Here is a 27,225-nt window from a genome sequence, read left to right as displayed (position 1 = left end):
AACGATTTTTGTCACGAATTCTTCTAGGAATGTCTCCAGGAAAATGCCAAGGAAATTTCCCGAAAATATAAATCCGTGAGATATTTCTAAAGAAAATCCTAGAGTAATCTCTGATAAAACTTGGTAAGTTTCAAAGTCACCATTAATGAGCAAGGATCATGAAATACCTCCCTAGAAATAACTTCCTAGATAATCTAAAAAAAATCAATCGAATCTCGGGATAGTATTCCGCAGAATTTTCTAAAGGAATTTCTCGAAAACCAATGGACAGAATGTCTTAGAAATTTGTGTAGGAATGATCGAAGGAATAATTGGAAAAAATTTCTGTAGTATAAACTGGTGTGAAAACTTAAATAATTTTGAAGAGTGCATGAGAATGTTTCGTATTGAAGTAATGTTTACTAAAACTGCAGGATTACTACCTTAGATAAATGCTGGAAAAAAAATGTTCAAACCCCTCAGGGAATTACAGATTTCTGGGTGGAAACGTAGATGAAATTTTGAAGGAATCCACATGAGAGGAATTTAACGATCTCCTAGAGAATTTGGTAGAAGGATTAGCGAAAAAACATCTGGAGGAAGTTCTAAAATAGTTTTGGAAAAACAATCAAAGTAATACCTGAGGAAGTTACTGGAGGTAGTAGCTTTAGAGTGCTCAAGGATTCCCTAAAGCAAATTCTGAAGAAATTCTTCTAAGCGTCCTTTTGACAAATCGCTTGAAGAATTTCTGGTAAAATTGGTAGAGAAAACTCTAGAAAAATGTCTATAGAAATTCCTGTGGGAGACCCTCAAAGTGTTCTTAATTAAATCACTATGATAATTCATGAAGTTTTTCCTCTGGGAATCTGAGACGAAATTCTTCAAGAGCTTGTTGAACCAGTTATAGTCTCTAAAGGTTTCTTCGGAGCCTGTACAATTCAATGCAAGCAGGATAAGTAAATAAGAGACTTTAGAGACCATTTTGGTTACAATATATACTTTAGAGACCTTCCACTAAAAATTGGTACTTGCATTAAAATAGAGACCAAGTCTCTATAAAGAATCCTACTACCAGTCCTGTCTTTAGGATTCATTGTATCAACTTTCGTTATCCTTCATATTAAAAAATATTTAAATCCTTTTTAAATCAATTTTTTTAAACAAATTTGACAAAAACAGACCAAACTGCTTTTATTTAACAATTAGGTTGTTTAGCGATGAAAAATTCACGTTTTTTTGTAGCTTGATCGAAGAAGCACATTTTCCCATGTGTAACACTATTTTATTGCGCTTTATTATCTTAATTTTGATATAGTAAATGATTAAGAAAGGTTTCATTCCGTCGACTCAATGACATTTCAATTTACATAATGACAGTTCGTCCCGAAGTAAACTTTGCCGAGGGGTGATTCAAACGCTATTTCCATACTAAGTTCAAACGTGTTTTGAAAATAGTTCCAGGGCACGGAAAATTATGAAACTTTGGATTTTGGCTTAGTTTTTAACGTAGAATCAGAATATGCAAAAAACAGGATACCCCTAAACAAGCCAATTAGTGAGGTTGTTCTAATTTCCTCATCTATTTCTAAAATGGATAAACAGCAAATATTCTGTGAATTTATATAGTTTTTTTTTCTTTGCACAGCAATAACTCGTCTAATTGCAAAAGTATTCAGGAGAAACTAAAAATGTTTCATCGAGTCATATATTACGCAGGAATTTCTTCAACAATACTCAAAACAAAATTTCAAAAAATCGTCATAATCTGCTCTAAATATGTTAAGGAATCAAATCATTTTTCATGAATTTACTACGAACTACTTCCATAAGTTTCTATGGATTAAGCCAAGAACTTGTAGAGAGTTAGAGACTGTTATGCCATCAATTTTTCAATATGGGACTACACTAATTTTATATTTTCCACAACATTTTCAAACAAGGTGTGGTAATTTTATGTGCATAGTAAAATATTTATCAAAACATGAATGTTTCAATAAAAAAGAGATGGCACGAAAATCAATATGGAATAGTTGTGCTCTTGCGCTGATCTTGATTTTTTTTTTTTGTAGAATCGTGGGTAGGACAATCCTTTGACTGTCCTACCCAGGCATTTTTGTGCGTAGTACATGTCCTACCCACTTCCCGCGCCACTGCTGAAGAGCAAGACTAGTGTTCAGATTTTTTGGGACGAACCAAATTCGTTACACTTAAAAGTTAATGAGTGGTCGAATGTCCGAAACGACGAACAGTTCATTGGCAAAAATTGAATTTTCGTTGATGTGGGCCATCATTCTGATCAAAATGACTTATTCAAAATGTGTACTGATTGAGGAAAGGATTTTTGTCCGGTTTTTTTAATCGGTACACCCTTGGCATTTGACCGACTGAATGTAAAAAAAATATAAGTATTTAATAGAGATGGTCGGGGTCGGGTTTGAAAATTTTTATTTTTTCGGTTTCGGGTTCGGGACGGGTTTGAAGGTTAAAAATATATCGGGTACGGGTCGGGTTCGGGCTTGAAAAAAGTCGGATTTAGCTGGGTTTGGATAAGGTGGGATAATTGTTCACAAAGTAACAACCGGAAAGCTTTCCTTTGCATCAGAACGATGAATTTATCACCTTTTCGAATTCGAGTTCTCGGGTTTTTCTTACAAAACTTTTTTCGGGTTTCGGGTCGGTTCGGGTTTGAACAGCGAAAATTTTTCGGGTTCGGGTTGGGTCCGGGTTTGCTTTTAAATTTTTGTCTCGGGTTCGGGTCGGGTCCGGGTTTGAAGGAATAAAATAAGTCGGGTTCGGGTTTGAAAAATATGAATCTCTAGTATTTAACACTTGGGGGCGGGGGAACGCCATTTGGCATAAAGTCATTTGGCATAAAGCCGTTTGGCATAAAATAACTTGGCATAATGGTCGTTTGGCATAATATTCATTTGGCATAATGGACATTTGGCATAATCATTGAAAACTGAGTTTCTAATTTGTTGGCGTTACCATTGCTAATATTCTCGTATATGATTTTCCCTTCTTTTAGTCATAGGCTGTTCTTTCTCATTACGTTAATAAACTAGTGGTTTGCATTGTAACTACTAACATTTTCATTAACAATTTTTCCTTCTTTCCTACGTTGGCGTTATGACTACTAACTTTTTCATCGACGATTTTCCCTTCTTTTGATTACCAGATCTTCTGTTAAGTAGCACTAATTTAAATTTATATTTTTTTCTTTCATGCCAAACGTCCATTATGCCAAATGACCACTATGCGAAATGACCATTATGCCAAAACGACTTTATGTCAAATGGCTTTATGCCAAAATGACTTTATGCCAAATGACTTTATGCCAAACGGGGTAGCCCCCTTGGGGGCCTTCCTTAGCCGAGTGGTTAGAGTACGCGGCTACAAAAGCAAAGCCATGCTGAAGGTGTCTGTTGCCATGTGAAGGTTCTTTGACTTCCCTGGGCATAGAGTATCATGGTACCTGCCACACGATATACGAATGCGAAAATGGCATCTTAGGCAAAAAAAAAGCTCTCAGTTAATAACTGTGGAAGTGCTCATAAGAACACTAAACTGAGAAGCAGGCTCTCACCTAGTGAGGACGTTAATGTCAATAAGAAGAAGAAGAAGAAGAAGAACACTATGATTCAGTACATCAATTTAAGATTCTTTCCTTAGTTTTTTGAAAACTGACAAAATTTTCTACAGGCCGCGGAATGGTTCAGTTATCTCAAAGAGGGCCGCTGTTCTGAAAAGGTTGGGAACCATTGGTTTACACAGTTCTTTCTATGTGTTTCGTTTGATGTAGAACAAAATTGAAACTCCGGGTATGGTAGAACTATGAGAACGTCGAGACTAGACGAGCTTTCCGTTTGTAGGATGAGTCACCCCGAGCGCGCTAAAGTGGGTAAGCCGTGATTGTGGGTCGATGTTAATTAAGTCTTGTCTCTCATGTGCGTTACTTGCTTAGATAGGAAAGACTGTCTAAAGCAACTACCGGAATGTTGCTAATCATCTCACCAATTGCAAAAGCGATATCTACCTATAGCTCCCATGTGAGGCGCTTTTCAACCGCCGTGTAATCGTCTTGATGTATTGCTCGTGGACATGGAAATGTCTTATTTTTTCCGTCACCTCGGAATGTGCAATCTATTGGCAGCAAGAAACATATGGGATCAACCTTATGGGGGTGCAATTTTTTACGGCCTCAAGGGCAGGCAAGTTCAACGAACTGGAACGCATTGCAAGTAAAACTTCGACTCGACCGATTGGATTAGTTCAGAAGCGCGACGTTGAATGTCATCGGCCGTGGCTTTAACAAATATGAAGTCATAATAATAAGCCCTATTTATTTAAATATTGCTACTAACTATTTCTGGTTTTCTATTAGAAGTCATTTCGAGGTTTCAAACTTTTTGACTCACGGAGCACTTAGAACTTCAACATTGTCCTTTTTCACGACTTCGTTTGATTCGTTTAATTCCAACGAAAACCGCGTAGTAGGATTTGTGTTGGTCATATTTTATGTAAGTTAAACTCAAATTAATCCCATTTCTAAAAGATATGCTTTCTTCGGGACTTCATCTCAGGTTTAAATTGTGACAGTTCGGCATCAAAATGGAATATTAGTCGATTTTTGACAAACATTTCAAATTTCTATTAGTGGGAACGCCAGAAGATCGTCATTGTTTTTGAAATTTTCCAAATTTTGTTCTCGGTTCGGACAACTGAGCGAGTGTTCTGTAGCGTAGTTGTCCAAATTTGTCTAATATTCTTTAGCAACTGTGTCTTTCTTGTCATCCACCATAAAGTTCTTTCTAAAAAAAGTTAGGGTCAGGCGGGGCAAGATGAGCACCCTAAGGATAAGCACGATTTAAGTCTACTTAAACGTTCTTATTTTGTGTAAAATTGGTAACCATCCTTATCTTTTACATTATTAACACGTTAAAAAATAGCTTTTTTATCATCGATCAAAAAAACTGCGGGGCAAGATGGGCACCCCCATAAAAAGATGCAATTTACTAAAGAAAACCATTATTTTTCAATGCTGGGAATATCCCAAGACATTATCTTTAATATCTGATGGTATTTATCTTCAACTAGCTTAGTTTTTTAAAAAATTTTATCAAAAAATAAATAACTTTTCATAAATTGCTACGATTTTATTAAAACAAGATTAAATTTGTTGTTTGTTTACATATTTTTTAGAAAAATTGTTTTGTGCAAAGAGGATACCGTAAGTCAAGCCCACAGCTAAATGTGGTTCTATAATTTCACACTTTTACTTAATTTTGAACATGGTGCTCATCTTACCCCAAGGGTGCAAATTTATTAATATAATCAAAACAATTGAAATATTTTTTTTAAATTTGATAAAGGTTTTGCTCCTGATTATCCACAGAAGATTATTCTATAACTATACGGCCAAAAACGTATGAGTTAATTTGTTTACCCAACGAAAATATTACTTTCAAATGAACAAATCTTATATGAAAAGGTAAATTTTTGGACTTCTATGTATTTTTGACAATATTTATGTTGTGCTGTTGATTTTTCAGCTGAAATTTATGGCCATCATATCAATTTAATAGTATTCATCAGAACCCCAAATAATTTATTGAAAAAAAATCGGTAGGAACGACACAAACTAGAGGTGCCCATCTTGCCCCTGGTGCTCATCTTGCCCCGGGTGCTCATCTTGCCCCACATTCCCCTACATGAAATCGGGCTCTTTTGGATAAACATACTAATTGTCGCAAATGCTGAAAAATCTATTTTATGCTGATTTTCGCCTAATTCCCTCAAATTTCGCGACACACAGAGAAGCTTACGAACGCATAGAATGGTGGAGGTTTTCTTCAAGGAAATTCATAGTAGATTTCTTCTTATACTCTTATAGCTGGCCGAATACATTTATATTCGATTGGAATTAGAAGGTTTTCTAGAAAGCAAGAATTATTTCTATAATTTAACAAAAATGGACGGTTAGATCTGGGTTACTTATGGACAGATTTAATGAATTTTTACAGGCTCGAGATATAACTTGATTGTCAAATTATAAGTTTGAATAATGTTTTAATTTACGAGTTCAGTAGAAATAGAGCATAGTAATTTTACGACAATTTTTTTTTATTGAAATGACTGTGACGTTATTTTTTACATTTCCAGAAAAAAAAAATAGTTCTCGATATTTTTTTTTTTCAAGCCATCATTACTATTTGTAGGTACAGGCGACAACTTTTATTGCGACGAATCTCCACAAAACGACCCTTTAAATTCCCATGCTAACTTTAACTTTAACATATACAACCTATGAACACTTTATTATAAAATTGGCTTTTCAAACATAGGTAGTTCATTACAAGTACTTGCAACGTTTCGCGCTCGTTTTATTATTTTAGTACACATGGTCGGTGTTCAGACATAGTTGGTAGTTCGACTGCAGTTCCTTGTTGATAATAGATTGGCTTTTCAGTCTTGACAAAATTTAAAAAAATAAAAAGCTGTTACAGTCAAACCTCCACGAGTCGTTATCTGAAGGGACCATCGACTCATGGAAACATCGAGTCGTGGAAACAAATTCCTTGGAAAACTGTTTGAGGGGACCATCACAGCAACCATGAAATTTTGTTTTCAGTATGGTTCCATGAGTCGATATCGAGTCATGGAACATCGACTCATGGAGGTTTCACTGTATTTTTTTTTGTAACCAAGCACGATCTACTGATAGTCGGGTTTTATTTGCTGAGATCCCAGTAAATTTGTTTGCCGACTACTCGGCTGTGCGGATGTCGGTTAAAATTAGCCGAGATTCGGCATTCTGAATTAAGTGTGTGTTGTGTGTATTATAATACATTTTTATCGTGGCAATGTTACTTTTATGTAATTTTCAAACAAAATGGGTGATTCGTCTCTTCAAGTGTCTTTTTTTCTACTTATTCATGGATCGCATCACCAAAGGTAACTTCCAAATCTCTTCCCTCCCTCACTAATCAACACACTTCCCGTGATGATTGTAAAGATGCAGAGGTATTCTCGGTCTTTAGAAGCAATAATCATTACTGTTAGACCTTGGTTAGCCTTGGTAAACATTCTTATGCATTCTTTGTCTAAATATATTAATTCTTGTATTGGTCGTTAAACTAGCAATAGATGTTTTATTTTTCAAAGAGGATGGAAATGGAGAAAGGAACGCCGTGAAGAAGTTGACCTGTCATAGTTGCGGCAAAAGAGGACATAAGTAAAAGAATTGTTACGCAGCATCAGATTCGAAATTTGGAAAGAAGAATCAAAGACCTATTGATAAATCGAAGAAGGAGAACCCCTATGCTTTCGTGCTGGATGATTCCCGCGACCAGAAGAAGGAATAGATTTTTGATTCAGGTGCTTAATCGCATGTTTGCTGCAAATGTGGTTTCTTCGAAAACATGGAACCTACACTCGTCAGAGCGTATTCATGGCCAACGGGAAAGAACGCATCTGATCTGTTACAGCTCACAGCGTGGACAAACATGGATATCGAACAGCTATGACGCTATCTGACTTTTTTTTGTACCAGGACCAGGCTTGGGAACTGTGACCACTGTTTACCACAGTTCATTGATTCTGCCAGTCGACCAAAACACAAAGCAGCAGCAGCATCAATACCATCAGGCGTTGCGCTGCCAACGGTTCACACACTGCTTGAATGTTTTTGTCTTTCCTCTATGATCGTTTTCGGGCAGCCATCTCGAGGCGAATTTAAAAAAAAAAAAATAATTAATTCAATCGCTAATATTTCGCTTGTATTTTCAACTAATTGAAATCTATTAGCGCTAATAGCAAGAGCACAATCATTCCGTTGCGATACATATAAACAAGTTCAATTCCATGCTGCCTTTATCGAGCAAAAATGCAAAACCCCCGAAAACCGGAAAAATCGTGTCACCACTGTGCTCGAGTCATTTCGCATTCGGGTTTGAAAAAAAACGTTAGGAAGAAGAAGATTACAGTTTTGAAGAGCCGTGACATTTTTTTGTTTTGAACGGTTAGGGTAACGGTCGTATTTTGGACCCCCTAAGGAAGTGATTTTAGTTTTTTGTCCCAATTAGTTAATTGCACAGTGTAACCACGTCAAAGAACATACCAAAATGTAGAGAAAAACTTCTACGAGATAAAAATGCCCATACGGTCATGTCCAACCCAAAAAACGTCGAAAATAATTGAATTGTGAAGCACTGTTTTTCATTATTTTGGACACACCAATACATTTTGGACCCTCAAAGTATATATTTTGGACCTCCGGCATTTTTTATCGTTTGGCGACTAAGTCCATGACACTGTATGTATAATATGCTAGCCCGTAGTCTAATCAATCGAGTGACAATAGAAAACCGAAGAAATTCTACGCTTTTGGTTCAGAATTTTGAAAAAAGTTTTGTTTACATTTGAAAAATTTCTGACGGCTTCAATTTATGTGTGTAACGTGTTGTAACGGTTGCATGGATGACCCGATTAAATTAAATTAATTTAAGATAAAATAAACACATTTTGGATGTACAAACGGTTGATGCAAGTGCGGTATAGTCCTCTCTTTCCAAATGGCATTCGCATTGAGTTGATCTTCCGATTTAAACTGGGAAATTTGCAAGAAAATGGCTCAGGGAGTCCAAAATATATAGGGGTTCAAAATGATTGTGCTACTCTTTTCCGAATGTCGTTTCCCCGAATGTTGGTTCCCCGAACGCCAGTTCCCCGAATGCCATTTCCCCGAATGACCCAGTTCTCCGAAAAGTGGTACTGTTCGAATAGGAGCTCTAATAGTTTTTAGTTCACTTACCTGAAATGTAAAAAGTTATGACAATTATGATTGCCAAAAACTGTTCGGGGAAGTGGGTTATTCGGGGAAACGGGATATTCGGGGAACAGGCATTCGGGGAACCGACATTCGGGGAAAAGTAGCACAACCGTCCAAAATATATTGGTTTCCTTTGGATTTTGATGGTCGTGTAGAAAAATGTAAATGTCGAGGTGGTAAATGTTTGCTACAGTACATTTCCCATCCCTGACCAGGACTGGAGATGAATTTACTACCCGTGAGTGAGCTGATTCTGTGAAGGGAGCGGACGTACGTTTGGATAAGCAAGGTTGTCGGATAATGGATGTCAAAGATGTAGCAGCTGTAGCAGTCAAACGTGACGGTCTGTATCGTTTGAAGGAGCGCGGTGAGAAGGTAATGGTCATGGGCCATTCACACACCAAGAACTGCCAACATACATGGCACAAGCGCTTCGGACATCGTGACGGAGTGGCAGTGCAGAATATCATCGATCAAAAATTGGCGAATTGACTGACTGCGGCGTCAGGACTGTGAATTTTGTCTCGTGTGAAAACAGACAGGAACCCTTTCCCCAAATCGACGGAGAGGAAAACTTCTGATGTTCTGGACCTGATACACACAGACGTATGCAGCCCGATTGAAACCAAGGCACTAAGCGGATTTAAGTATTTCATCGCACACGATCATAGCAGATACTGTGGTCTGTATTTTATTAGGAACAAGTAGGAGGTTGTTCAAAAGATTCAACGATATGTCAAGATGGTTCAAACGCAATTCAATCGAACACCAAAGGCAATTCAATTGGACAACGGTGGGAGTATTGGGGCCCAAATAGCCGTAGCGGTAAACGCGCAGCTATTTAGCAAGATCAAGCTGAGGGTCGTGGGTTCGAATCCCACCGGTCGAGGATCTTTTCGGGTTGGAAATTTTCTCGACTTCCCAGGGCATATAGTATCTTCGTACCTGCCACACGATATACGCATGCAAAAATGGTCATTGGCATAGTAAGCTCTCAATTAATAACTGTGGAAGTGCTCATAAGAACATTAAGCTGAGAAGCAGGCTCTGTCCCAGTTGGGACGGTAACGCCAGAAAAGAAGAAGAAGAAGGGAGTATACAAGCGAGATTTTGCAACAAATTCATCGACAGAATGGAATATTACCGCAGTGCACAACAAGCTATTCACCTCAATCGAATGGAGTTGCAGAAATATTCAATATTTTATTTCAGAAATATTCAATCGAAATGGCAAGATGCATGCTGGTGAATGCGGACCTGGATGATCGATTCTAGGCATAGGGAGCTGGTTCCTATTCTTGGCACTCTTCGGCAGTGGGGGTTTTTGAAAGCTATAGAACTCATACTTGGCCACAATATGCGTTGCACTGACGCCTTCCTTATTGCATCGTTTCTGATAATTCGGTCGAGAAAAACCCCCCAATGTCAAAGTGAATCATGCAAGTGCCCAAGTGGTTCTGCACCCTATTTGTAAAATGTTTTACCATCGATGTCAGTTGAGTCGATGCCTCATGAAGTATGGACTGGAAGAAAATCGGAAAAGGATTACCTGATTGTCTTCGGATGTCCAGCTTTTGTTCACATTCCGATGCAACAGAGGAAGAAGCTTAGTTCGGTATCAAGAAAATTGACGTTCGATCGATATCGATACGGATCATAAAGGATGGCGATTTTTGGACACGATGTCACTGAAAGTGGTAATTAGCAGGGACGCACAATTCGTCGAACTTTCAAACATCGAAGATCAAGAGTCGGATCCACATCGTGACATCGTGTCGTATTAGCGATTGCGGTTTCAATTTTCGAAAAAAAAAAAGGGTCGACAATCCGACTGTAGCTGATTGGAACGAAGCCAAACGAGTAGAAAGATATACCTAAACGCCACGAAAGACTTGAAGTTACATCTTGGAACTACGCCGAGCCTTTGAAATGTTATGTAGATGCTGACTGGGCTGGTGATCGCAACGACCGAAAATCTAACTCCGACTATCTGATATTCTTTGGAGGTGAACTCGTATCATAGGGAGCCAGAAAACAGAACTGTGTGGCACTATCATCAACTGAGGAGGATTTCGTAGCGTTAGCTGATTCCTGTCAAGATCTGCTGTGGTTGAGAAAGTTATTGGTTGATTTTGGAGAAACTATAGAACCTATCAAAATACTGGAAGGCAATCAGAGTTAGATACATCAACTGGATTGCAAAAAGATTGAGAGAAGGTCGAAGCATATTGACACCAAGTATGCATTTATTAAGTATTTGAAGAAGCAAAATATAATTTCTGTGCTGTATTGTCCAACCGCTGAGCAAATAGTTGACGTGACGACGAACCCGCGTTGAAGAATTAAGCTTCAGCATTGCTGGACGAATGCTGGGCTAAAATAATCAAGATACAGTATTGGACAAAACATTTGCAACTTTTTCGATTTTCCATACAAAATGACCAAAATGCTAGGTTATATCTCAGTCATTTATAGACCGATTTGAATGAAATTTTGACAGAACATCAGACATAACTTGAATTTTAACATATATTTTTGAGTAATTTTTCCAATCACAAGTTCAAAAGCAGTATTTTTTTTTCAATTTTTTGACGATTTTTTATAAATGACATAACTAAACATATTGAAGGAATAGCTTCATGGTATCTTCAGCAAAGTTGTAGATTTTAACGAGGTGAACAAGTTTGCTGAAGTCAGTTTTTGTGTAGGGCTATCAGATATTGAGATAAATAGTTTTGAATTTTTCGTTGAAAATTACACTTTAGGTAAACCGTTATAATTTATAAACCCGTGATTGGAAAAATCACTCAAAAATATATGTTAAAATTGAAGTTATATCTGATGTTCTTTGAAAATTTCATTCAAATCGGACGATAAATAACTGAGATCTAGCTTACCAAAGTTGGTCATTTTGTATGGAAAATCGAAAAAGTTGCAAATGTTTTGTCCGATACTGTATACCACCTGTGAGGAGGAGTGTTAGACTTATTCATCCTTATGTATTCTATTTCGAAATATATTAGCAACACGTGTTTTATTGTCAACTATAAGAATTAAACACTAACATTCCTTCCCCATCCCAACCTACTGTAAGGGATTGGCCGGCTACGGTATTGGTGAGAGCTGCTAAAATGTGCATTTCGAGAGTAAACGGAAAGTCCCATCCCTTATTCATTTGGATCGAAGTGCAACTTACTAGCACCGATCAATCACGGAGTAGCAACCCTTTATTGATGTGCTTGAATTAATAAACCACAAGTTCAGCACCCATGAATGTATTCATAATTTTGATAATATTCGTGATATATTCTCAATTTTGTCAACGTCACATGTTCCTCAGATTTTTTATTCGGCGAGGATAAGTATCCCGACAAAACCTTCACACTCTGAAAGTTTCAAAATATGCTGTCAGCTAAAATTGGATTTCTTAAATTTTAAGGATTGTTTTCCGTACTTAATTCAAGAAAACCCTATTATGCAGCTAAACTATGGATATTTTGACACCGTGTGTATAATACTCATATGGTGAATATAATTTAAAGCACCTATAAATTTTATAGAGCTTAAATCTATAGAACAAACCAGAGGTCTTGAATGAAAATTTGATCGAATGCTGGCCACCAACAAGTCTCCAAACAATCAAATTTTCAGCATGATCGGTTGTCTTTTTTCTCTAAATTTGTGCTTTTGAAAATCCTAGACATGCATTGGCTTGGTATAATTGAAAACATATTTAGAAGCAAATACACTAAGGTCTTTTTTACACGGTCCCCCGTGCCGTGCAAAAAAAAATCCGTGCAAAAAAAAACCGTGCTAATTTGTGTAAAAATAAACCGTGTTAATTCCGAAATCCGTGTAAATAAGGAGAAAAAACCGTGTTAAATCCGAATTACGTGCAAAAAAGTACCGTGTAAATTCCGAAAGGCGTGTCAAAAAAACCGTGTAAGAAAAAATTTTAGTGTAGTTGAGATATTTAGCGTTGGTACAAATTTTCGTAACTGTCGCGGAGCACCGGCCAAGGCTTTGCGAAGCACCAAGTACTCCGCAGAGCACGATATGAAAACCGCTGGTCTATGCTATTGTGTATTACTTTCTGAATGAGATAACATAAAGTTAGACGAAAAAATGATTCATTCTTCATTACGACGTTCAAATCATCACGTCATTCATAGCGATATCTCCATATAATGACGTTCCCTTGCAATGTTGCTATAACAAGCTTCAACAGTATACTCATATCGTTTACTTTCAAGGTTGTATAAATATAACTATTAATAACATGTTTGAATTCAAGTTATATTTGAAGAGCTGCGAATATTTCATTCAAATTCCATCAATAACTGGCATCTAACCTTTCAATGATAATAATTCCGCAGAGAAGATCAAATAAATACTCCAAAATTGTAAATATAAATGAAGCATATCTGTGACAAAAGGTCGAAGAACAAAAAAGAATGACAAAAGATCGAAAATCCGTTTTCAAAGATGGCAAATCATTTTCCTCTTTTTGTCCAGAAACTAAATGAAGTTATATGAATCAGGATCTCTACAGCCTGTGTGGCTTACAACTACAACGTGGGCTCTGTTGTATACGTATCGATCGTAACAGCAAACTAATTATCCGTAGTGTTCCTAATGGACTACACACTTAAACGGTTTCGCCGAGAACCCAACAGCTGATATCTCGGTAATAATTTGACGATTCTCGGTAAAACTTTTGCCGAGATCTCGGTAAACGTTTACCGAATCTCGGTAACGTTCGCCGAGATCTCGGCAAAAAATTCGGATTGCCGAAATCTCGGTAAAATAAGTACCGAGATTCGGCGTTAACAATTACCGAATTCTCAGCTGTTGGGTTCTCGGCGAAAAGTTTTAATGAGGTCGGTGAAATAATTTAAGTGTGTATCAGCAGGATGCTCAGGTGCATGTAAGCCTTGCCTGTATCAGTATACATATATGTGAGGAAAGACGAAAAGACAAATTGACTAATATGGGCTTATCTAGTGAAGCGTGCTGAGGTAGGTCAAGCTGCTGATGATGTGATGCGATGTGTATCTATCTTCATTCCGGTCTATTTTTCTTGCAAAGGCCTCTAGAGTAACGATAGAGGCTTGGAGAACGAATGGATCCTAGGAACAGTGAGGGAGTTGAGTGGGGTGGTAGAGAGAGACATTGTTTTACTTTAGATAAGACATGTTTGTGAACTAATTGTACCCGAGTTGGTTCAAGTACCCACTATAGTGGGTAGCCGTAAGAATCTGATACACTTTGTACGACTATTTTTCTTTATTCGATATGGAAGCTGAAATGCAAAATTTGAATTCGCGCAGATCCTATTGAATCTCAGACAATCGATCCGATTGACGAGGTGAAGCGAAACAAAATGTCTTCATGAAGCGCAATTTCCATAATTAATTCGATTGATTTAGCACCCAGCAGAAGCGAGCAGCTTCGCAATTGATGAGCATCGAAACGTGCGCACGCCGTCTGTGTCCGGATAGAGCGCGTGTAGTAGGTACAACAAATGAATGTAGACATTCAGCCGAGGCATCCTAACACAAATGCCCATCACGTAACAATTTACGCCAACGAAACAAATTCATTATATTGGTTGCTCCTTGGTCGTTAGCGGAACAATACCGCAAGGGCTAACGACGGGGTGATGCCTACATATGTCTGGAAATTGAGTCACGTTTCGGATGCTGTATTTTCATTTCTCTTCCAGTTCCAAATCCTGAACGGATCCAAACACGTCTTAGCCGATCGACCGAGTTAATGACTTCCGTTTACACTCAGCACACGTGGTTGCATCGTAAATCAGCAACGACGAAGGCTCATATTCTGGCAAAATTGTTGGACATTTTCCGCGTTTGGAATATGGGTTCGGCGCAACTCATATTCCTAATCACCGCCATGAGGTTTCTCTTAAGGACCGAAAGCATCGGAAACGATGACGGATTGCTTTTACCATCTTGAAATTCACCATTTCTGAAGTACTTCAATTTTAACGTAAAATATGAATAATACAGATGTTTGAGACACGTGATATGTATCACTGAAGGACTTCAAATGCTGCTGTTGTTTGTCTGCTTTTTTGTGCATAATACCTACTTCTATAATACGACTTCATAATGCTTAAGCATTATGGTGCATGCCACCAGGAAGCCAACAGCGATAGAGAACAAAAATGAGTGATGATTCGAACACATTTTGCTTGGGATTTCATAAGCTGGAATACAACCAAGCAATCCTGGAAAGAACTTGAGGCGATGAATTACGTCCAAAACCTTAAAACACCATTCCTGTCAAAATATACAAGCTTGAACCCTTAAGAGGCCTTATTTGTAACAAATTTCCATCTCCGTATTTACGTGAGACATAAAAGCTTTTTATCTGAAATACAGAACAAGGTTATCCGGAAGCCTCGGAGTTATAAATAACCCGCCCCATACACGTACTCCATTCGCATTCAATTTGCCGCGCCAATTTGATGCTTTGTTCGCACACTTGACTCAAAATGATTTCCTCTTATATTTTTTTTTGGGAAAGGAACGTGTACCGGGGAAAACACGAATGCATTAAAAGGTTCTACCGAAAGCACAACCGTGTGTCTGGCGAAACGAGCATCCCATTCTCACGCCATCTCTCATCACACGACGATCCTTCAATCAGTCACTTCCTCCCAAGCACGAACAGATAGGATGGCACTCAGCTGGTGACTTTGTAAAGAATGCGTGCACGCGCTTCGTCCATCTCGGTATAGGATTTTTCCACTGCTGCCTACTACACTCAAGAGGAAGGAAAATTGATTCGCTTTATGTTTCATTTTCCGCCCAAGCCATGGGTGCTGGTTGTTATTCTATGGCCGATCCATCTCTCGGTAGGTTTGACGGGGGCTTTCGATATTATGAGACTGGATGTGCTTTTTCGTTATTTCCGGAGCAAAACTGCCAAGGTATACGCAACGCATTCTTTGAGTGTCATTTGACTAAAGTGCTCCGACAGTGACGAGTAACGAGCATCGGTAACAAGCGCTACTCCGATCACGGTTAAAGTAGGATGAAAAAATTGATGTTCATTTGATACTTTTTTCTGAAATTTCATACAAATTAAGGTAAAAACGAATCAAACAACAATTTTCAAGAGCACAAATGGTCGGGGTTCTGCTAAACCGCACCAAGTGCCAAAATCTTTGTTCCGAGATATTTTACTTTAAAGTATTTTCCTGTACTAGTTTATCGCGGACGATAATTTTAATCTTTTTATCGCTCACATGCGATTACCAGTGTTCAATAAGTACACCGAAATCAAATATACTAGTAAATCATCCAAAATTAACGATGTAATTGAATTTCAATAAACAATATGAAGCACTCAGTTCACTCTGGCTGAACAAAAATTGAAAAATATGGTTCTTGGTTCGGTATGGTTGGATGTGTTTCACAGTTTTCAACAACACAAGCAAAATTGGAGACAAATGATGCTTATCATCACCGTGCATGTAGGAATTCATGTCACAAGTGTTTATGGGAAGGAAATGTATGTATTGAATCAAGGTTCTCACGTGTTCATACATAAATCCTAATAATCGAAGAAAACCATGAATTCGCTCTGCTAAAGCGCACAAAGCTGCTCCCATTTGGTGCACCTTTGCGATCAACTTCACAGTTCAATACGTGAAGTGTTCACCAGGAATGACCATCATTTCAGATGTACATTGACCTGCTGGTGTTTTACTGCAATATAAAAATAACCACAGAATCTAAAAGTTGTTTGATTTCCATCACCATCAGATAGAACATCAGAAAAAATGTTTCATCGGGATTCGAACTCGTGCCTTCTGAGTGGTAATCTAGTGTGCTACCACTAGGTCATCTTCACTTCTTGAAGGAATGATGATAAACTTGAATCAAGTAATGTGCACTTTGTCTGACGGGGTTTTATGGCGAAAATGCCATTTTCCTAACAACTAAAGCGTACCAAGTCCATCTGAGTTGTTCACACAGTATCAGATTAAATTATTTCATTATTATTTAATTACGGCTTCTGTGTGGATTGATAAACGTGTTACGTGTTACGTGTGTTGTAAATGCCTTTACTTCACGTATAAATGTGATTTTCAAATAAACAGTACTTAGTGCGGTGTGGCTGGATAAAATTTCAAAGAAAATAGATCAACGCCACCGAAACAATATTTAATTTTAATAAATCAATTGCTGCCCAATTTCACTGGCCTCTGTTTCTATGAGTTGCTTGGAATGGATAAATAAATGGATAAATTGTAAGAATATAGAAGGAAATTGGAAAAACATAGCTTTATATCTGGAAAATGAATTCCCTCTGATGACGTGCGTTGGTTTATGGTTCACTCTGGCTGAACAAAATTATAGTTTTCCTTCCAAACAAAATTTATGATCTAAGATTACAAGGGATTGTTCAAACCACTCGATATTTTTATGGTAGAGAGGTTATGATTATTTAAGTCCTTTGGTGTGAAAAACTCAATTTGGGAAAAAATGGCACTTGGTGCGGTTTAGCAGAACCCCGACCAAATAAAGATAACATGATAGTGATTGGTCACCACAAGCAAGCGATCAATCAGATTAAATAATTGTGTCGTTCTTCAGACGTGTGCTTCGAAGATTTAAGGTGTAACGTCGATTTATCTTCAATTCTTCACCTTAATTTTTTTTCCATATTTCAGAACCTAATCGTACGTTAACACTTTAATAATAAATACCTTTATTTTTTATTGCAGAAATCCATAATCATCCAAAATGTCTGCTCCTGAGGGATCATCAAATGGGTGAGTATTTTACTAATATGCGTATCAGTATGATTAATTGTGTGTTTTGAAAGCAGTTAGTTGAGTAGGTCAGAAATGCACATGTTTTTCAATTTACATTTACAACGCTAAGGTTTCTATAATGCCTATGAGGAGACAGGAGTCACTGTAACTGGCAGAACAAATTATCCTTATCAGTCGCAAGGACGTGGCCAACACAACTCTTTGACGTTTGAGCGGTGCCGAATTCACTCGTTGCCATGGTCACGTAAATAACACGGCACCGCTCAAACGTCAAACAGTGAACTCGTGCATAGGTCCATCGCTGGCAATGTTCCGACAACTGTTCGAGTGTGACGGCCATTCGCTCTTCTACTTTCGACAGCAATCTCGTTCGCACGTTTCCGTTTCCTTCCGACTTAAGACCGCAAACAAACATTAAGCATTTAAACTGCTCTTCCGACATTTTGCTCAGTTCGATCCAAGGTGTGTACATTGAGCTTTCGCCGAGCGGTGTCACGAACACGTGCGCAGATTTGCTGGTTGAAAATACTGCGGTTTGATTTTGCTGGAAACAGCTGATCTTTGTTTAAATTTTCCACCAGCACTCTTTAAGGCGAAGTAGGCCGTCATTGAAATTTGTACGCACCGTTGATGATTGTTGCTAATTCGTCCCACGATTTCGAATCAAAGAAAATCAGTTGGTTTTGCACTGACACAGCTGAAAAAGTATCAGCATACTTTATGTATGTTGGCGCGTACAGTGATACTTTGTCAAGTCAATATAAACTATCAAGAATAAGTTTTATCACTTTGAAATTGCACGCAGCTAAGTCATCATTGCTGCCAAAACGAATGACAGGCTACTTCGCCTTAAGTAGTGTTGGTGACATGTAATGTGTATGTACACGAGCGCAGCAACCACTATTGTACTCTGTAGCTAGAGTGAACCCGCCTTGGTTCGAACACAACACCCTCAACACAGTTCTTGTTGATTCGACAGGCAAATGAGATAGAGTCTTCCATCGGTTGTTTTGCGGTTTGCAAACACCGATATCGTTTTGCTCACGATGGACTCGACTGCACCGAAAAGCGTTTTCAGTTTTTGAACGGTCTCGTAGAATAAAACATCTTTCGGAACCTTTGATAAGATAAAACTCACATAGCGCTACTGTTCCGCACCTCCTAATTTGCGCATGAGCACATGAACCTTTGCCTCGCCGTCGAGACGAGCAGCGTCTTTCTAAAAAGGTCATCATACCTGGCGTACCAAGCAGCGAACGTGACATTCCCCTCCGGTTCGTACCGGAACTCTTTGTTATTGTTCGCCAGCGAATCAAGAATGACCTTAGGATTAACCTGCACTCGAATTGATGACAGTGCTTGATGAAAGAGTGTTTCTACTGCTGCATGAATTCTTGCTGTTCCTTCTTGAATTGATGTGCGAGCACAATCCCTTCGCATTCTGTTGCTGGAAGAGATTGGCAAAAATCGCTTCGGTTAATGTCGACTGCTGATTGTGGAGGAGGATGACTGTCGACGTTTTGCTGCGGATGGTGATTTTGCTGTGTTCCGGGAAGTTACGATTCCCTGCAGGTGGTTGCTGACCACGTTGTCCGTTGACTCCTGCTGTATCATTCTCAGATTTGTGGTTCTTCATCCATACTGAGAAGTCGTATTTCCCGCGTTGGTGGTAATTATGTGTCCCGTGTTGCCACTATTTCGGTCACGCGAATCCGAGGTGGTTATTCGGAATGAGAAAGATTAAACGCGACACCTCACGTATTTTCAGCAATTTCTCTTAAAATTTCTGAAAAATTTACTTGACATTTATCTGGACCTTGAGACATTCTTGAGAAATATCTAAAAAAAATACTGTAGGAATTCCCGAAAAAATAAATAAAAGCGATCTCTTGAATGCTTGCTGAAAGTATTCTGAGAGAAATCCCTAGTTAAAATCTTATAGAAACCCTGAAAAACAACTTAATACGATATCTATAGAAATCCCTGGAGGCATTTCTGGAGAAATCTGGAAATCGACAGAATAAACAGTGGATGAAATTCTGAAGGACATGGTCCCTTTTCGGTATCTTCTTGGATCTTTTTTATGTATATATTTTTTTGCATTCTATAGGTCTCGTAAGTTCCTTTTTTTCAAGGCACTCAAACTTTACCTGCTCTACGCTTGCTGTAGTATAGGTAATAGTTAATATACATATTTTCCGGTTTTCGAATTGCCAGAAATGCTACAGTAACATCGTAATAATCCAAAAGAACATAACCAAAGGGAGTCTTTTTTTGCAGATTGTCTTACTAAAATTAATTACATTTGGAGTTTTTCCAATGATTATGGGAATACAACTTCCTCCATCTTTGACTACGCTCATTCATCAAAGTTTGAATGATGTTCTATATCTAACGAAACTGATTCCCAACTAGAAAGTAGTTTTTAAATACTTATTCTGACCTACTCAACAGCTAGTGTAGTTAGTCTTGATGCCCGCTATGAAGTTCTGTAACTAACCATTACCTCACAAGCTATATAGTAGGAAACGTTGCAACTCAACTGTCACCATGTTCCTCTGCACATCGCCTTCCAACTTTGTATAGCCTAGCAGTATGTAGTTGCATTCATCCGAGTTCAATCTACAGCGCACTTGTGTGTAACTATGTTGTTTGTTTAGAACTAGTTTAGAATAGAGTTTTAAAGTTTTAACACGTTTTTCTCAATCATAACCCGCCTCGCACCACCGCTCGTTGGTATCATCTCTAATATGTAAAGTTTTCCTAAATTACCGCCCCCGCCGACCGGTAGCACCCAGCCCGCGGCCAGCAGCGCCAACGGAGCGGCGGCCAACCGACTAAAGCAAACCCAAGCCCAGGTGGACGAAGTGGTCGGCATCATGCGCGTCAACGTCGAGAAGGTACTCGAGCGGGATCAGAAACTTTCCGAACTGGACCAACGGGCAGACGCACTGCAGCACGGAGCGTCCCAGTTCGAGCAGCAGGCCGGCAAGCTCAAGCGGAAGCAGTGGTGGGCCAACATGAAGATGATGATCATCATGGGCATCATCGGAGTGGTCCTGCTAATTATCATCATCCGTGAGTATCCCCTTTACAATTTTTTCCTATGGATGAACTACCCATTGTTCTATGTAGCAACGGTAGGAGCAACTAATGGAGAAGCGACATCCTAATTATATGCACGTTGTTCATACTAACCTACTAAAGCTACCCGTAATGGTCAACATGTAATCCGAGTAAAACAGCACAGCTAGTTTCCATTAATTATGCCACCCGTATTTTTATATGCTCGCTGCGCAGATTACCGCCACTCACAGATGCTGCAAAGTGGAAAAGCTAATTTAAATGCTCGCTTCCATACCAGATTGCTATCCTTATTTTTTTTTTCTCGCACTCCAATGTCTAAATCTGTGAAACAGTCCGTAAATCATTATCACGCAGCTTTTTCACCGGCGCTGAAGAATCAGCGTTCCGTCGAATGTTTCAATTTGCGAATAGCAACGGACCAAACGAGAAAAGTTTAACCTTTCCTCAAACGAAGTTTTTCGTTGTTTGTTTATACGTTTTTTCCCGCATCCTGTAAGCACCACACAGAGTTTTGATTAGCCGAAATCGTGAACTCAATTCATTAGCACCTATGAACGTGATTTTTTTAATGGTTTCTTCGGAAGAAAATGTTCTAAAAATACAGCGCAAATATTCTTGGTAAATGTGAGTTCGCAACTTAGACATAGGCAGCGCTGTAAAATTAAACTTTCTTAAATGACGATTCAGGGGTATTGAAGTTAAAACTATAATGAGATTTATTGTTTCCTTCTATTTTTCGGATCAATTTGGACAAAAAAAAAAATGAATGTTTTTCTCATGTGAACCACAAAATGTTTCGTAAAACGGTGTATAATTCACTGTGGCTACATTTTGAGATATGGCCAAAACCCTTCAACCCTATGCGCTAATGGTGCTACTGAATAAAGTTCACGATTTCGGTCAATCTTCAAACTCTGTGCACCCGTTCCCCCGTTCCGTATTGCATCACTGTGTCGTCATCGGCACCAACCAACAACGGCAACGTGAACGCTTGGCCCCGGCTAGCTAGTGCCAGTAGGAGTAATTCATGCCCGGCTTAATTACATGTTAACGTTGTTTGGAACCAGTTTGTTTTCCTTCTGTTTTGCGTCGGTTTGGGGGGGTTTGCAGGAGGGGAGTTTCCTCTTCCGCTTTTCTAGTGCTCGGAACATCCGGTTCTGGCGGTAGGTACAAGATTCATTTACATTTTAATTAATTTGAATTCATTTAGAAACATTTTTTCTCCCGCTTGTGCCTTGTGCTTGTGTGCTTCTGCTTGGATGTCCTGTCTGCTGTGTCTGTGTGTCCGCGGCATTCCCGTTAGGAGGATGAAGGAAAAATATATGTTGGCTCTTCCGGCTAGCAAAGTGTGCACTGCGAATCGGGTCACATTAACGGAGCGAAGCAGCAGCCATTTATTTTCATGCACAATCTGAAGGATTATCTTGCACCCGTGGAAGTGCTCTGCTTGTTAGGATTAAACGAGGACGTAGGTACGGGTTGAGCTCGGTGCCGCAGTACGGTTGCGAAATATTTTAATTTGTTTTGCCCTCCGTATCAACCACCGGCCGATTCTGGTGTTGGTTCAGGTGGGATAAATATCGATAGGAGCAGAATTAAAAATTCATGGAACATCCATGAATAATATTAAACCTCTTCGAAGCTGTAAAACATCTATAAGGATGGATCAGAAATCGTTTGACTGATGGGGTGAAGCTAATCACAAATGGCCTCCAAGGTCTATAAGTTCTATAATTATTTTGAAAGAAAAAATGCTCTGAATAAAAAGTGCTACAAAAATTGTCTAGATTCATTTAAATCGTAAAAAATGTTTTGATTGTAAATCATAGCTATTTAATTTTCAATCGATAGTTACATTTTTGGATCAATAAATTAGTTAACAACAATTAAGACCAATTGAATAGCCTTCAGATTTGTCGGAACGAATCAAATTCGTTACACGTAAAAGTTGATGATTGGTTTGATGTTCATGTCGAAATCCGAATTGTTTATTATCAAAAAAATAATTTTCGTTGATGTGAACTATCGTTCTTATTATAATATTTACTGATCGAGAAAAATAAGCTGATTGAACGATAGCTTCTCCTGAGAATAGTCGAAAACGTTCTCTTGATTGATTTTTTTTTCTTAGGAAAAATGTTTATTTTTAATTGTTGGCAAAATTTGCCATATAATTTTTATATCAGAATCGCGAGTAAATTGCCTTTTTCTCACATTTTTAAGAGGAACCAACATTCTCGTTGTATATAGTCCTACAGGGTTACCCAATAATCGGACGACAATACAAGAATTTGTATATAGATTGAACACATTTAACACACTATAAAACCTAATTTTGGATCATTCTTTTGAATTGCGTAAGATTCTCAAGGTGTCCACGTCGTTGTAGCTCTCGTTGTAGGTCCGGCATAAACGAGATAAAGGCGCAGATTTACCCAAGTTTGTTCTTGACCTGGGAACGTAGAATAGATCCACGTGGCGAAGACCTTTTGTTGGAAAGCGATATTGGAGATCGTTGGTAAGGCTGCAGTGGATAGATCCATGCACTAGTCGGTGAAGCGTAGACATGTCAAGAACGCGCCGTCGGTCACATAATGATGTCATCTGCAGACGGCTAATCCTAGTCTGATAAGGCTCGTATGGAAAATGAAATTTTCTGTATACAAAACGAGTGAACGTATGCTGCACTGCTTCAATACGTTCTACATACTGCAAATAGCATGGGTTCCATGATGGTGATCAGTATTCTAGAATTGGGCGTACGATACGGTTAAAAAGTGATATCATAGGATCAAGTTGGTTGAAGCTTCTGCATATCCTCATCACGAACCCAGACAACCTTGCCGCTTTTCGTACAACCATGTCAACGTGTGGACTAAACAGTTTAAGATAGCCGTCTACCCCTTCACATTTTGGATGCAATGCTTCTTGTTTCAACAATGGAATTAGATAACTTTTAAATCTTTATTTTTAATGGAAGGTCTCTAAAGTCCCTTTTTTAACCAAAATGGGTGCCAAAGCTACTATTTTCCTTCTTCTTGCAGTGATTCGAAATACCAAACCACAAATTTCCATAGGAATAACTCTGAAAATTCTTCAAAATACTACACCAGTATGTTTCCACCAATTTTACTTTTCCATCGATTTTCCCAGTAACTAATCTAGCAGAATTTTCGATTCCCACAGCAGTTCTTTAAAACCCCCAACGGTTAATTTATTCCTTAGCAAATTCATACAAGTGTTATCTCAGAAATTGCTCCAAAAATTCAACCAGTAACTAAGTATATGTGGAAATCTATTAAGAACTTTTTTAGGAACTTCCCAAAAAATTTTACCACAGATTCATCATTTAGTTCGTTTAAAAATTGCTATAAAAATTTCTCCAATGATGTTACAAACCAAATTTTTATTCTTCATTTATTTATTGTTCTTTTTTTATTTGAGGATTCACACCGGCGAATACTACATCATTATTCTGCCCATTTCTACAAAAGTTTCTATACGGATGTTCCTAAAAAAATCTGCAGGATTTTTATCCAGTGATTCAAGTGATTATTTGATTGAGATTTTCTCGATTTAGCAATACAATCTGGGTGAAATTATGAAAAAAAATCCACGTACTCGACTGGGATTCGAACCCAGAACTCTCGTATGCTAGACGAGCGCTTTACCAACTAAGCTACCGAGCCACTTTACCTCGCGTAATGAGTTAATTAATTTAAAAACCATGCGGATTGGATTACCGAACAGCTAAATATAAGCGTCAATTTAATAAGATCTGGACAGTTTTTTTTCAGTAATTTTTACAATAACATTCTTAGAATTTCCTCGACAATTCCCTTGAGAAATCTCTGGAAAAATTCTTTGAGAACTTCCTTGAAAAATTTCTTAAGGAATATCTTCTGGACATTCAGTAATAAGCATAGGAGGTATCTCTGGAGTAATTTATGAAGGTATCCTCTGAGAAATTCTTGGTTGAACTGTTGGACAAATTGAACAACAATTCTGAATTTATGGAAATGCCCTAAATGGAAATATTGGATGAAATCCTAGCGAAATCGTTTGAAATCGTTGAAAAATTTGGAGGAGGTATATTCGAAATAATTCCTGAAAAAAATCATGGTAGAGTCTCTGAAGTATTTTCTGAGGATACCCCTTAATAATCGAGGTTAAAATCTTGGAGGTACACTCCCGTGCAAAAGTTTGGGTTCACCCCCTCAAAAACATGCAAAAGTGTTCTGTCCATATCTCTGTGATTACACGTCCAATTGAAACTCTTCAAGCCGCATTCGAAAAGCAAAGAGTTATTCTTACTTCGTATGTATTTTTTCAAAAACATTTTTTGAATTTTGTATACTAATTTTTTACTTAAAGTTGTGACATTTTACAAAAAACACACTGAAAAATCATATTTAATTTCCTCAGGATTGGGTCGACCAAAATTTTAAATCAAAGTGTCATTAGAATCGTAATCTTATATTCTTTGAAGAGACCCCACGAAATTTTGGCGGAAAAATCTGGAAAGTATTCAAAATCAATGAAACACTCAGTCAAGTCATCGTGCAAAAGTTTGGGTTCACCCCTCAGTATGATGCAAATCGTGCAAAAGTTTGGGTTCACCTGAGCCGCACGCCCATCATTTATGTCAATATCTCTGCTATTTTTCAACCGATTTTAATAGTTTAAAGCTTTTTTGAGCGCAAATAATGGCGCGTACATGATTGGTTTGAGATTTCACAGATTTAGGTAAGTTCAGGTGAACCCAAACTTTTGCACGATACACCATACTGAGGGGTGACCCCAAACTTTTGCACGATGACTTGACTGACTGTTTCATTGATTTTGAATACTTTTCAGATTTTTCCGCCAAAATTTCGTGACGTCTCTTCAAAGAATATAAGTTTACGATTCTAATGACACTTTGATTTAAAATTTTGGTCGACCCAATCCTGAGGAAATTAAATATGATTTTTCAGTGTGTTTTTAGAAAAATTTCACAACTTTAAGTAAAAATTTAGTATACAAAGTTCAAATAATGTTTTTGGAAAAATACATACGAAGTAAGAATAACTCTTTGCCTTTCGAATGCGACTTAAAGAGTTTCAATTGGACAAGTAATCACAGAGATATGGACAGAACACTTTTGCATGTTTTTGAGGGGGTGAACCCAAACTTATGCACGGGAGTGTATGTTGAACTAATTTCATGGAAAATTCCTTAAGAAGGCCGGAAAACAATACATTGATTCTTTGGGCAAATACCAGAATTAGTTTTTAATAAAATTCTTATCAAATGTACTGGAAAAAAAGCATATTCGGACATATCATATCATACTCAAGCTGCAATTCATGCTTATAAATGTTGAATATAAAGCTAATATTAATGTATAGGTAATTAGACCGATTATAGGGAAGTTCAGCGCTCACCAGCTTATGAACGAAAACGACCTTAGATTGATTGATTTCGCCGCCTCCAAAAACATGGCCATACGTAGTACCTACTTCCAGCACAGCCTCCCGTATCGGTACACCTGGAAATCACCCCAACATACTGAATCGCAAATCGACCATGTTTTTGATTAATGGAAGACACTTCTCGGACATTATCGACGTCAAAACCTATCGCGGCGCAAAGATCGATTCGGACCACTACCTTGTTCGGTACCGACGCCCGCCACGGTACAATCTAGAACGATTACGCGCAAAGCCTTGAAGCAGCGTTGCCGGAAGAGGGAGAGCTCACCGAAGCCCCTCTTGGGGACTGCTGGAGTAGTGTCAAAGCAGCCATTAACAACGCAGCGGAGGGTGCCATTGGGTTTGTGAAAGGAAATCGACGGAACGGTTGGTTCGACGAGGAGTGTCAAACGGTTTTGGGCGAGAAGAATGCAGCGCAGGCGATTATTCTGCAGCAAGGTACCTGTCAAGAGTTCCTATAAACATTTGATCAGTATTGATTTAACAGATTTCCGTTTTAGGATTTTTTGAGCAATTACATCAGAAAATTCTCCTGGAGTTCCACCAAGAAATGGTTCAAGCGTTCTTCCAAGTATTTCTGTAGGAGTTCCACCAGAGATTATACAAGGAATTCAAAGAATTTCTCGAGTTGAAGTTTTTTGGGTTTCTCCTTAACTGCCCATAAATGCATGTCAGTCCCATGTTTGCTGGGTTTCCTATGCACATGGGACAGTTATGCGTTTATGGGCAGTTAACATCTTAAATTAAAAATCTCATCAAGCAATTTGTCCAGCATTTTAAATGGATTCTACAATGAATTATTCTAGCAATCCTGTCTATGATACCTTCAAATTGTTTTCGAAGTTACTGCAAGAATTTGTCTAGAGATTCCTTCATAAATTAGTCCAGCAATTTTCCATTAATTCTGTCAGAGGACTTTTTTAGGAAAAAAAACAGTTCATGGCATGTTTTAGGAACTGCTCAAAAAACATTAAACAAATAAGCAGGTATTCGTAAAAACCCTGAAAACAATCCTCTCGGAGTATCTCCAGCAATTTTATTATCAA

At 38.2% G+C, this 27,225-nt stretch overlaps 2 protein-coding genes and 1 long non-coding RNA gene across 12 annotated transcripts in view; 2 read left to right on the top strand and 1 right to left on the bottom strand.

Moving 5' to 3' along the window:
* The window catches only part of LOC5578232 (chondroitin sulfate N-acetylgalactosaminyltransferase 1), a 183,534-nt gene that overhangs the window by 14,099 nt on the left and 142,210 nt on the right, over positions 1–27,225 (bottom strand). The window lies entirely within an intron of this gene.
* The window catches only part of LOC5578234 (synaptobrevin), a 76,263-nt gene that overhangs the window by 2,457 nt on the left and 46,581 nt on the right, over positions 1–27,225 (top strand). For 3 of the 5 annotated variants that reach the window (XR_002499637.1, XM_021840976.1, XM_021840977.1), the window contains exons 2-3: positions 17,568–17,615; positions 20,377–20,696. Coding sequence is in view for 4 of the 5 variants with exons in the window: in XM_021840976.1 (XP_021696668.1) it covers positions 17,587–17,615; positions 20,377–20,696 (349 nt within the window). In the remaining variant the exon portion in view is untranslated. The remainder of the gene's footprint in view (positions 1–17,567; positions 17,616–20,376; positions 20,697–27,225) is intronic. The other 2 variants (XM_001663709.2, XM_021840978.1) reach the window with 1 other exon arrangement.
* LOC110675594 lies at positions 20,703–22,301 on the top strand. The gene is made up of 2 exons (XR_002499638.1): positions 20,703–21,868; positions 22,009–22,301. It is a non-coding gene; the product is annotated as an uncharacterized LOC110675594 (long non-coding RNA).

The sequence above is a fragment of the Aedes aegypti genome, chromosome 2, assembly GCF_002204515.2.
Source record: "Aedes aegypti strain LVP_AGWG chromosome 2, AaegL5.0 Primary Assembly, whole genome shotgun sequence".
In the NCBI taxonomy this organism is placed as follows: Eukaryota; Metazoa; Arthropoda; class Insecta; order Diptera; family Culicidae; genus Aedes; species Aedes aegypti.
The sequence above is the reverse complement of the archived record's forward strand: the minus strand, read 5'-3'. Positions and strand labels throughout refer to the sequence as shown.